The 13,022-nt window shown below is 36.0% G+C and overlaps 1 protein-coding gene across 1 annotated transcript; it reads left to right on the top strand.

Annotated features, from left to right (window-relative positions):
* Positions 1 to 6,911: 6,911 nt before the first annotated feature.
* Positions 6,912 to 12,209, top strand: LOC110746572 (G-type lectin S-receptor-like serine/threonine-protein kinase At1g67520). Its single transcript, XM_088251688.1, has 8 exons — positions 6,912 to 7,094; positions 8,868 to 10,187; positions 10,344 to 10,442; positions 10,517 to 10,719; positions 10,817 to 11,027; positions 11,130 to 11,367; positions 11,475 to 11,625; positions 11,741 to 12,209. Exons 2-8 carry the CDS (start codon positions 8,903 to 8,905, stop codon positions 12,047 to 12,049), a joined length of 2,496 nt encoding a protein of 831 aa, XP_088107814.1. The 5' UTR covers positions 6,912 to 7,094; positions 8,868 to 8,902; the 3' UTR covers positions 12,050 to 12,209.
* The last annotated feature ends 813 nt before the right edge of the window (positions 12,210 to 13,022 follow it).

The raw sequence follows: 13,022 nt of genomic DNA, 5'->3' as shown, positions 1-13,022 counted from the left end.
GCTGAGGCTCGGATTACCTCTCATTCTGCTATGTTTGTGCCTTATCAAGGAGCTCAAAGTGGTTCATTGTCTGTCTCTATGTCTTCAGGGCAAGGCTTGCTTCCTACACCTGCTTCTCATGTTGGTTATTCTGGTAATGCATCTTCTCGACCTCCTTCGCTGTCTTTTGGTCCTCGTCCTGTTTCTCATATTGGTTTTGGTCGAGGCAAGTTCAATGGTGGAAGGAATTTTAGCTCTCCAACTCGTCCAAATTTCAGAGGCATTACTCCTGATTATCGAGGCCACAACACATTTTCTGGTTCCAAGTTTGTTCCTGAATGTCAGATTTGTAATAAAAGGGGTCATACGGCTATTAACTGCTTCTATAGGCATGCCAATTCTCAATCTTCGGTTTCTACAGTGCCTGAGTGCCAAATCTGTGGCAAGCGTGGACATGGTGCTTTGGACTGTTATCACAGGTCGAATTACTCATTTCAAGGTCAAGCTCCTCCTTCTTCCTTAACTGCTCTGACAGCACAGACTTCCTATTCTCCTGAACAAGTATGGATTGCTGATAGTGGAGCCACACATCATATGGTGGGTGATGTGTCTCAGTTGCAAAATGTGACTCCATGTGCTACTGAGGAAAATGTCACAGTTGGAAATGGGGAAGGTCTGAATATACTTCATATCGGCACTTCTAATCTTTCTTGTGCCACATCTAGGCTTACAATGCCCTCTGTTTTCCATGTTCCTCAACTCAAAGCAAATCTTTTGTCAGTGCACCAACTTTGTAAGGATAACAACTGCTATATTGTGTTTGATGTTTCTGGTTTCTTAATACAGGACAAAGTCACTCATCAGGTGCTTCTCAAGGGAAAGAGTGACCATGGCTTATATCCTATTCCACTGCTTCCTCAGTCTACAATATCTTCAGTTTCTTCAATGCATAAAGCTTACATTGGCCAGCAAATAAAGTCCTCTCTTTGGCATCAGAGGTTAGGACATACCACTAATGAGGTTACAAAGAAAATGTTGCAAGCTTCTGCTATTTCTGTTTCTGATGATCTGTCTTCAGCTATTTGTTCAGCATGTTTACAAGGCAAAATGCATAGATTGTCTTTTCCTACTAGTCATTCTAGAGCTACTATGCCATTTCAATGTATCCATAGTGATGTATGGGGTCCCTCTGCTGTAAAATCCATTGATGGCTACAGATATTATGTCAATTTTGTTGATGAATGTACCGGTTTTATGTGGCTATATCCCATTTTTAATAAATCAGATGTTTTTGGAGTTTTCAAGAAGTTTTATGCTATGCTCACAAATCAGTATGATGCTAAAGTTAAGATATTTCAAACTGATGGAGGGGGTGAGTTTACTAGCACATTATTCACTGCCTTTCTTGATTCTAAAGGCATTATTCATCACTTGTCTTGCCCTCACACTCCTCAGCAGAATGGGCTGGCTGAAAGAAAGAATCGTCATGTTATTGACACAGCCATAACTCTTTTATCTGCTGCTTCACTTCCTACAAAGTTTTGGGTTCATTCTGTTGCTCATGCTGTTTATCTAATAAATAGAATGCCGAGTGAAATTTTGAATCATCAATCTCCATTCCTTAAGTTGTTTGGCCATGCTCCTACTGTTCAGCATCTGAGAGTTTTTGGCACCGCTGTTTATCCTTACTTGAGATGTTATAATGTGCACAAGCTTCAACCAAGGACTGCTCAATGTGTGTTCATGGGTTATGCACAAGGTTACAAGGGAGTTTTGTGTTTTAATCTGTTTACTGATAAATTTGTTGTTTCAAGACATGTTTTGCATGATGAGACAGTTTTTCCTTTTGCAAATAAAGTGTCTTCATCTGTTTTGGGTTTGTCTCATGGAAATTCAAAGACAACTCCAGTATTGGTTTCTCTTCCTATTCCTGTGTCTTCATCAGCTCCAGTGCATAGTATGAGTTTATTACAGTCTGGTTTACAACATGCTGTATCTCAGGATGTCATTTTACCTCACCAAGTTTCTGATAGTGATCCGATTTCTAGTGCACAATTCTAGCAATGCTTCTATTGGTGACAGGGTACCTCTTGATTCTATGTCAGTACCCGTACCCGTGCTAAGGGATGATCAGTTACAAGTGCTTCTACCAGCTAGTTCTCAAGATGGTGATGTTTCAGTTCCTAGTGGTTCTGTTAATACCCATACTATGACTACAAGGTCCAAGGATGGTATTGTTTGTAGAAAGCCTTTTTCTGACTATCAATGCTATTATACCTCTATTCCTTCACTGCCTGATGAAACTGAGCCTGCCACTTATAAGTTAGCTTCTCAATCTCCAGTGTGGATAAAAGCTATGCAGGAAGAACTTGATGCATTACACATGCAGGGTACTTGGATTTTAGTTCCAAAACCATGCCATAAAAATGTTGTTGGCAGTAAGTGGGTTTACCGGATTAAAAGGAACTCAAATGGAACTGTTTCTAGGCATAAGGTTCGTCTGGTAGCTCAAGGATTTAGTCAAGAGCCTGGATTGGATTTTAGTGAGACTTTTAGTCCTGTAGTTAGGCATACTACAGTTCGATTAATTCTGAGTATTGCTGCTATGAACAAATGGTCTTTAAGACAATTAGATGTTAAAAATGCATTTTTACACGGCGATCTTGAAGAAGAAGTTTTCATGAGGCAACCCCCTGGTTTTGAAGATTCTGCACATCCAGAGTTTGTGTGTCAATTAAAGAAATCTCTTTATGGTCTTAAGCAAGCTCCAAGGGCTTGGAATGCTAAATTCACTGGTTATTTACCAGCTATTGGTTTCAAATCCTCTCATTCTGACCCAAGTCTATTTGTCAAACATATTGGATCTGATATTGTCATTCTTCTTTTATATGTGGATGATATAATTCTTACAGGTTCCAAGGCATCTTGTATTCAAGAAGTGGTTGATGACCTCAGTTCAGTTTTTGAAATGAAAGACATGGGAAAGCTAACCTATTTCTTGGGTTTACAGATTGATTATAATGCAGAGAGTGATATATTTGTAAGTCAGAAGAAATATGCTACAGAACTTCTACATAAAGCAGGTATGAGTTCCTGCAGACCCTGTTCAACTCCTAGTAAGCCACATACTCAAGTATTGCAGTCTGAGGGTACACTTCTATCTGATCCCTCATTATATCGAAGTGTTGTTGGAGCTTTACAATATTTAACATTTACCAGACCAGATTTATCCTATGCTGTCAATTATGCTTGCCAATACATGACTGCTCCTACAGAAATTCATTGGTTACTTGTTAAAAGGATACTCAGATACATTCAGGGCACTCTAGATCATGGATTGAAGTTCTCTAGTGGTCCTTGGCAAATACATGCTTTTAGTGATGCAGATTGGGCAGGAGATGTGAATACCAGACGATCTACTACGGGATTTGTGGTTTTCTTAGGTCCTAATCCTATTTCATGGCAATCCAAGAAACAAACCTCTGTGGCTAGGAGTTCAACAGAAGCTGAGTATCGATCCTTGGCACATACCTCCATTGATATAGCTTGGATAAGGCAAGTGTTGCAAGATTTAAAAGTTCGTCTGCCTCAGCAACCTGTTTTGCATTGTGACAACTTGTCAGCTATTGCACTCAGTTCTAACCCTGTTTTTCATTCACGTATCAAGCATTTAGATACTGATTTTCATTTTGTCAGAGAGAGAGTTCAAAGAGGAGACCTGATTGTTCAATACATACCAACTGAAGAACAAGTGGCTGATGTATTTACCAAAGGTCTTCATAGTCCTATTTTCCTCAAACACTGTATTAATCTTAGATTGGGGAACCCAGCTGGGTTTGAGGGGGAATGATGACTGTACATGTCTAGTCAGCATATTAGCTGTAGATCACATGTATATCTTGTGGTCATTTAGGAGTTGTTAAGCAATTGTATAAAGCTCTTGTGTGTACGGTATTTGTTCATTAATAAAATACAAACAGTAAAGATCTCTTAGAAATCTCTGTGTTCTCTCTCTAGCTTTCTTCCTTCTTATCTCTTTCTGCAAATCTCACTTTTGTTATCAAATGTTACCTAAAGGGAAAGGTTTCAACTTTGTTCTCGTATGGTCAGTGCAAGTAGTTAATATTAATTACAAGTTTAAACTATGCATAAAACAAAGCAACATTAAATTATAGGGAGCCACTAGGAGTCCTTTCTCTCTCTTAAGATTTAGAAGCTATTTTAGGAGGTGGTTGGAGTTGTATTTTTCTAATTCCTCCCTAAAATTTGTCTAAGGTGGTGGTTTAAGGAGTCCATTGATGATTATAGACCTACAAAGTTGAATGGATAATGGGTTACTAGGCTACATTTGGGTGGACTACTAAGATTTTATGGATTGAATCATATTAAAATACATATAGTATATTTATTATTTTTTTTTTAAAGGCTAACTTAGCCGTGTGAGGAGAGAGGGAGAGAGGGGCGGCGAGAGAGAGAGAGAGTGAGAGGTGTCTCTCTCGGGTTTTTTTAGCTAGGTTTAGAATTACCTTGAATGCTTAATGTAAACCATGTATTTATAGGCTCCTTGTGTGCTGGTTTTGCAAAGAATATTTTTCTATTTGGAAGGAAAATATTATCTCTTAAATGGAGAGATTAAGTCAATTAGGTCTAAATAATCCCCCAAATAAATGGGCCTGATTATTGACCTATGAGATATTTTTTTTGTTCATGTGGCACCTTGCGATTGGAGCACCAAGATATTTGCTCCCACAGTTATCCATGTTGGTCTGCTATGCGTGGAAGAAAATGCAGCTTATCGGCCCTACCATGTTGGATGTTATATCAATGTTGTTGACAAATTAAAGCATGGCATTAACCAACACCAAATTGTCCAATCATGCTCACATCACTTATAATTTCCTTTGTTCCAAATCTTGCAATTGTTCCCAATTTGTTCACCAAATCTACGAATATCAATTGCAATTAGATTGAGTATCCATTTGCATAATCTTAAGATTGTTTGATTAAAAAAAATCAGACACTTTCATATTATAATCAATCCATGAATTAATTGGATAACCAATTCATATTCTTTGGAGAAGAGATGGAGGAGATGGAATATGAAGCTGTCCTTCCTTTTTTGGGTGGTGGGAGTACGATGCGTCACATGAATAGGTTATTTTTTAATTTTATCATTATGATGGATAGGAACCAAGGTATTAAATATCGATAATATCCCCGATATTATCCCGATAATATCTGATTTTTGGGGGTCCGATATTTTAACAACTAACCATAGTGTTATCGTCAATATATCGATATTATCCCGATAATATCGGGAAGATATTTTCAACATTTTTATGAATGATTTGGGCAATATATCGAGATATTATCGATAATATCCCGATAATATCCCGATACGAAACCCAAAAATATTTATATACATGGTATTTGTGAAAACCATTTTACTCCTTCAACACCTTAACCACCATATCACTTATGTTTTTATGAAAATACTAAAATATTTATATATATACATGGTTTTGTTTTGAATTCTTTTTGCAAGAAACAAATTTTCACATGAGATGAGTAGTAACTATGGTTATACTCATAACCAACCATTTCCCTACCCTTCATATCTCATTCCTGTTGGGATGGAATCAAGCGACTTATGGAAAGAATCCGAGACTCAATCTTCAAATGATTTTGCTTATGGACAACATCAACCAATCTCGGATCCATATGGGTGGCATGTTAACAATTACATGCAAAACTATTTTGGGGATTTATCATTTGATGACTACTCTTCAAAATATACTTACTCTACACATAGAGATGATGAAGATAGTGAAAATTTTGAACCTCATAGGAACTCTATGTGGTACTAAGTCACTCATGTATCTTACCATGCAATGTATAAAGTGTAAACTATTGTAGTAATTCATTATATATAAATGATTATGGTGTGTTTAATCTTCTTCCATTAATTACTACATATTTTCTACACTTACGGTGTTTGCCAGCTCGCTATATAATCAACTTAAATCAGTTAAATCCATCATGCAATGCATTTCCTTCCAATTTTTTGTGATAAACTAATAGATAATTGACTAAATAAACATCCTGCAAAGTTTCAATAAAAATTTCCAAGTTTTTCTTACAATTTCCGTGGTTTTTATTCAATTTTTTCCGATACCGATAATATCCCGATATTTCCTGCGATATTTCCGTGTTTTTTGACTTCCGATATTTCCGATACCTCCGATATTTAAGACCTTGATAGGAACTAATGTGATAGTGCATCCAAACAGTATTCTAATATCATGAAGGGTATTTAAGTATTTATCATGAGGGGATGTTTGTGTAATTCAAAGAACCTTAGGAGGTGAAAACATGAAAAATTTCAGGAGATATTAGTATAAATAATTCTAAAAATTTGTGACGACCTAGGGTCAGCGGGGCACGTGTCTCTAGGTCCAAAGGTGACCCAACATCATTTGGTAGCTCGACCAAAAAAACAAAAATCATTTGCCATTTGGTACCAAACCAAAAAAAAAAAAATAAGGCTCTATGGGTTTAAAAAAAGGTTCTTTCTCTCCTCCATATTTATTTATTTTAAATTGTCAATGTGTAAAGATTCACCATGTCTTTCCTAACACGGGAAGAGATGAAAGAGAGTGTTTTTTTTCCTCTACTAGTTTTGTTGACCAGAAAAAGAAAAGTTTTTCTTTCTAATTCTCTAATATAATACACAATATGATAATATATTATTTATATTTTATGAGTGTTACTAAACGAACTTTAAAATTAACTAAGTATATCCTAATATTTAAATCAAAATGTAAAATTAACTAAGTATATTTTATTTAACTACTAAAAATATCAAAAATTAACTAAATACACCTATTTAGAAGCCATCATAATAACGGGGTCACCGTTTTCTTTCTTTTTCGTATGCGGACAAAAAGTATATGGTATACCATTCAAACCTGACTTTTCAGCCTCACATTCAGTTCTTCAGCCTTTCAGATTCAATTCTTCAGCCTTTATCTTCTCTCTCTTTGTTTCAAACCCGAGTTATTGAGAGCAAAATCCTACAAGCTGTACAGAGTTCATTGCAGTTGCAGCTACAATAGGTAATTTTCCTATATAACATATAGGTGACTATACATTTGATCTCTTCTTTCTCTTTCAGTCTTCTAAACAAGAAAAAATTGATGGGTAGTTTTTCATATATTTATCCATTCATTTAAAGTTTTGTTAATTAGTAGAGAGGTGGATTTTGTTTCAGGAATCACCTCTGGAAGCAAATTAATACATGAATTTTGCAAATCAATGCCCTTTACCACTGGGCTAGACCCCGTTGGCTTCTCTAATCCATAATTTTTCTTTTTACATTTACAAAATTTCCTACTTTACCATTAAAAAAGAAGTAAATGTGGGTCTTCCTTAAATAGGAGACCATGTTCTAGTTTCTTGAATGAAAGTTTTTAATTAGAAAGCAAATTATTAATTTACCATTTTATCATTGTTGAATAAATTGATCTCACACCATACTTGTTATTACCCAAGGATATATTTGGGATTATGAAAGTTTCACCTCTATACCACGCGTGTGCCAATTAGCCTTTCTATTTTTCTCCTTTTTATTTATATTAAATTTTTAAGAAAGACTTGTTATATATATATAATTTTTTTTTTGTTCCATTTACAAATATCGTTTCTTTTTTACGTCAAGTAAATATAAAGATATATATATATATTTTTGAGAAAAAGTAAATATAAAGATATTTAAAAATATAAAAAAAAATTGAAAAGAAAAAAGAATGTGGGTGAAGTGGAGTGGGGAGTAAAAAGAGGAATGTGGATGGGGTGGGGGGGTAACTTCCTTCATATAATTACTTAGGTGGAATTTATTTTTTATTTTATAATTAAGCAAATTAGCGTTTTACCATTTTACCCCTATTATATTGATTTGCAATCCTTTAACACTTTGATTAATAAGGATATTTTTTGAATGTTTTACCATTCTTTGCCTTTTGTTGTATATATATATAGATAAGATGAGTTAATACACGTTAACTCCCCAACTGAAGCAACTCGAAGAAACTAGTTTATATAAATTTGTTTATTCTCGATAGTAATGATATAATCTATATATTGCCACTTATGCCTACATTAAATTTTAATTTTTACTGACAGTGGATATAGCTTAGTTGGTTGAGGTCTTTAACCTTTACTTATGTGGGCAGGGGTTCGGAAACCTTCAGGCACCCAATAAATATTGTGTAAACCCCCTCCCCCAATCACTTGTACTAAAAAAAACTTAATATTTACTAGCATACCTTTTCTCTCTCACATCCCATTTTTTTTTCACTCTTCTAACTTCCTCTCTTGCACCAAGTAGCTATCAATTTAGTGGCACTTCTCTTTTCAAATGTTGAAAGATATCTCAAATTTGAACTCTCTATACCCCATTGATGGAAAAAAAAAAAAAAAAACCTTCATTTCTTGTGATAACTTCTCTCATTCACCACATGCATAGCATTTAGGGGTGAAAATTTAGGAGACATGGTAGCACAACTTAGAAACGACACGAAATAATTAGTCTCATCTCATTCACCACATGCATAGCACGTAGTGGTATAATATCGGACATGAAATAATTATTTTTACTGAACCACATAAGTTTTATTTGAACTATTTTCTAGGGGATTCCCTGTTTTCATGTTTGAAAAGCCCTGCAGAACCCTTGAATTAGGGTTCCTAATTAGATCCCACATTCAAAGTTTTAATTTGGACACCTGGGTTGAATGGTTCCCCTGTTTATCCCAAGTCCTGTTTGTTCCTGAATTCCAATGTAATTTTTAGGGACGTATCGCTTTAGCTTTGTTGCTTTTCTGGTGCAGGCCTCCTGTAAAAGTTCTTGGTTCCGCAATTGCTCATGGCTAGCTACAGTCTCAACTTAGTTTGGTCGCTGATAAGCTTTTCATGCACCATGTGGAGTGCATGTTATGCTGCAAACAGGGACACACTGAAACCAGGAGACACTCTCAATTCCTCAGATAAATTATTTTCTGCCATGGGGTCGTTCTTTTTGTATTTCATTGAATTAGATGGCATACCGAACTACAGCTACCTAGTTATTAAGAGGACTGATATTGTAGCATATAGTTTCGTGGTCCGGACTGCCAACGGGAACACATCAATTACGAGAGCTCTTACCTTGGACAGGAATGGAACACTGAAAATTACGCAAAAAGGTCGTGATCCTATAGAGCTTTTCTCAGCGCCACGGGCTACCAATATTAACAGTACTACTAGTGTTGTGGTGGCTACTCTGTTGGATACTGGAAACTTTATCCTAAAGGAACTGAGCTCTGTCGATGGATCAACGAAGCAAGTTTTGTGGCAAAGTTTTGATTATCATGCCGACATGTTTTTCCCCGGCATGAAATTAGGTGTGAACTACAGAAATGATCACATTTGGTTGCTTACATCACATGTGACTGATACCAGCTTAGAGACAGGAGCATTCACCTTTGAATGGGACCCCAAAGGACACCAATTGCAAATCAAACAACGCGGGGTGCTTTATTGGAGTAGCGGCGCATTTAGAGATGGGACATTTGAATTTCTATCACCTTATTATGGACCCAAAAACGAGAGCGTTTGTAACTTTAGCATAGTTTCAAATGAGAACGAAGACTACTTCACTTGCAATACTACTGTAAATTATACTAACCTATGGTACCTAGACTCAAAGGGGTACCTATCTCAAACACTGTGGGACAGCGCAGCGGAGTACAGTAAATCAATATATATATATGCTGGACTCTGTGATGGATATAACACCGACGGAGGGTGCCAGAAAAGGCACCAGCCAACTTGTAGGCATCTTGGTGATAGATTTGAGAAAAAAGTGGGTTTTTTCAGTCCAATAATTGAGTCCTCTGAACCAACCATTGATTCAAATACAAGCCTCGGCATTAGTGATTGTCAGGCGGCTTGTTGGGAAAATTGTGACTGTCTTGGGTTCTACTTTAATTTTGATAATGAGACTGGATGCAGATTTTGGACTGGAAAATCGGAGTTCAATGAAGACACTACTGGCAATACCAAAACGAATTACTCTGTTTTAACAAAGTCATCTCGCAAAACAGAAACACCAAAGTCATCTCCCCCTCTGATCAACGAAAAAGATAAAACAAAGTCATCTCGCCGTAACGGTAAGTCTACTAAGATATATAGGATCATTTCACAAGTACCAATGACTACCAAGTGTAACGAGAATAAATTTCAGGCTCATGTACATAAGTATAAATGTACATGTCTACAATGAATATTGAAGAATTATCTCTTCACATTTGTGTTACTATGTGCAGCACATAAGTGGATATGGATTGGCACGGCTATTGCCGCTGCTCTATTGGTAATGGTGCTTTGCATCTCGTGCTATCTACTAAGGAGGAAACTATTTTCAGGTAGACTCTTTAAACATCTATGAAGGCTTTGGAAATTGTAAATTTTAATTTTCTTACAACATTAATCTAAACAGAGGAGACCAACCCGATGATTGAGAATGAATTGCTTGAATGGATGGAATCTGATAGATCCACTGGCGATGTCAAGGGGCTTCAAAATGATAGAAAGATGGGAAATAATTTGACAGTATTTAGCTACGCATCTGTTGTGGCTGCCACAACTAACTTCTCGGAAGAAAACAAGCTTGGACAGGGGGGCTTTGGACCTGTTTATAAGGTAATTAAGGTTTTAAATAAAAATGAGTTTCTTTGTATTAATAACTGAAAAATATAAACCTAATTACTTGGTGCTATATTATGGATTATTAACGAAGGGAAAACTTTTGACGGGACAAGAAATCGCTGTGAAGAGGCTTTCAAGATGTTCAGGGCAAGGAACTTTGGAGTTTAAGAATGAATTGATACTCATATCTGAACTCCAACATACAAACCTCGTTCAGCTTTTTGGCTTTTGCATTCATGGGGAAGAGAGGATATTAATCTATGCCTACATGCCAAACAAAAGTTTGGACTACTTTTTATTCGGTCGGCAATTAAGATTCTCGATCACTTTAATCTTAGTTATTTGATTTCTTCTATTCGAATAATCTAACATTTCCAGCTATTTTCATGGATATATTTGGACAGATTTAACCAGAGCGATGCTACTAGATTGGACGAAGCGGTTCAACATAATTGAAGGAATCGCTCAAGGACTGCTTTACTTGCATAAATACTCAAGAATGAGAGTAATTCACAGAGATTTAAAAGCTAGTAACATACTACTTGATGAATATATGAACCCCAAAATTTCAGATTTTGGTTTGGCAAGAATTTTTACACATAATGAACTTGAAGCAAGTACTAATAGGGTTGTTGGAACATAGTAAGTAGATCATACATTATAAATTATTATGCCTTTCACCACTTTGACATTGCTAAACCTGTACTTACATACATATACTAAATATATTTGGTTTTTATATTATACAGTGGTTACATGTCTCCTGAGTATGCTATGGAGGGGACTTTTTCGATAAAATCTGACGTCTATAGTTTCGGGGTGTTAATGCTTGAAATCATTAGTGGTAGGAAAAATAGTAGCTTCTACAATGCTGATCGGGTGCTCAATATAGTAGGATATGTATGTCTTACAAATCAAATTTACGATTAACATTTTCTTTTTTGGGTTGTGAATATATATATCATGAATCTTTCAACAACTTAATTAAATGAGACTAGTGCAATATTTTTTTCAGGCATGGGAGTTATGGAAAGAAGGCAGGGGGCTAGAGCTAATGGATCCAACACTAAAGGATTCATGTACTGAAGATCAATTATTAAGATGCTTCCATGTTGGTCTGTTATGCGTGGAAGAAAATGCAGCTGATCGGCCCTCCATGTCTGACGTCATATCTATGTTGACTACTGAAACCATTTCAATGCCACTACCTACAAGGCCAGCATTCATCACAAGAAGAAATTTTATTGAGTCAGATATAAGTAGAAGGGAGTTGCAAATTATATCAGTAAATGGCTTGTCTAATACCACAGTTGCCGGACGATAGAGGATTCGTCTATTAGCTAAACAATATCTTTTAGGCCATAATTACAATGGTACCTTCATTTTGGAACATTGCTTGGCTTTTGTATTCCCTATGAAAGTAGGTTTTCTTATGGATTATAGTTTTTTATTTTTTTTGGACGAAATGGATTATAGTTTTTTAATTGGCAATATTGCGTATAGATTCACTAGGTATTTTATATTTGACGTTTAATTGAGTTTTTATCATTTATAGCCGAAACTTACCAAATAATAGTTTGGTGAACACTTGTATTGTGGGTGTGCTGAGTGGTTTGACGAGTGATCCTATATATTGGACCCCCAAAATTATATGGAAAGATTGGAATGCGGGGAAAGAAAAAGGAAAACATAATTATTTTCATGTTTTAGACCCCAAAACTACTATGCAAACGTTACCTAAAGGGAAAGGGTTCAACTTTTTCCAGTATGGTCAGTGCGAGTGCAACCTTGATTATTAAAGGGAAAGGTGAACATGATATCAACAATTTTGTAAAGTTTTGTCTGCCAGTACTTCAGTTTTGTTTATTTAATTTAATTTTTTTTTGAAGACCTTTCTTATTAATTTGAAAGAGATGTTTAATTAACCCACTAATAATTTACAGCAAAATTTTCATCATTAATTTGACGTTGTAACTTGTACCCTGTGCTCATTCATGGCTAGTGTGCCAGCAATCCGGACTTAATTTTCTTGCTTGTAGATACATCAGGATGCAAAGCGATAAACTGAAACCACCAGGTCACTCTTAATTCCTCAAGTTTCTTTCCTGCAAAGGGATTGACCCTTCACAGCGAATTTTGATCTTTACCAATTAAAATTTCGCCGGGACAGACGTTTCGCAGCGAATTTTATCTCTTCCAACAAAATTTGCTAGGATAGACCTTTCGCGGTGAATCTGATCTTTCCCGACAAAGTGACACCAGGAGACCTTTCCCGCAAATGTCGCAGGGATAGACGT

Source organism: Prunus avium, chromosome 4 (assembly GCF_965620075.1).
Source record: "Prunus avium chromosome 4, drPruAviu1.hap1.1, whole genome shotgun sequence".
Taxonomy (NCBI): domain Eukaryota; kingdom Viridiplantae; phylum Streptophyta; class Magnoliopsida; order Rosales; family Rosaceae; genus Prunus; species Prunus avium.
The sequence above is the reverse complement of the archived record's forward strand: the minus strand, read 5'-3'. Positions and strand labels throughout refer to the sequence as shown.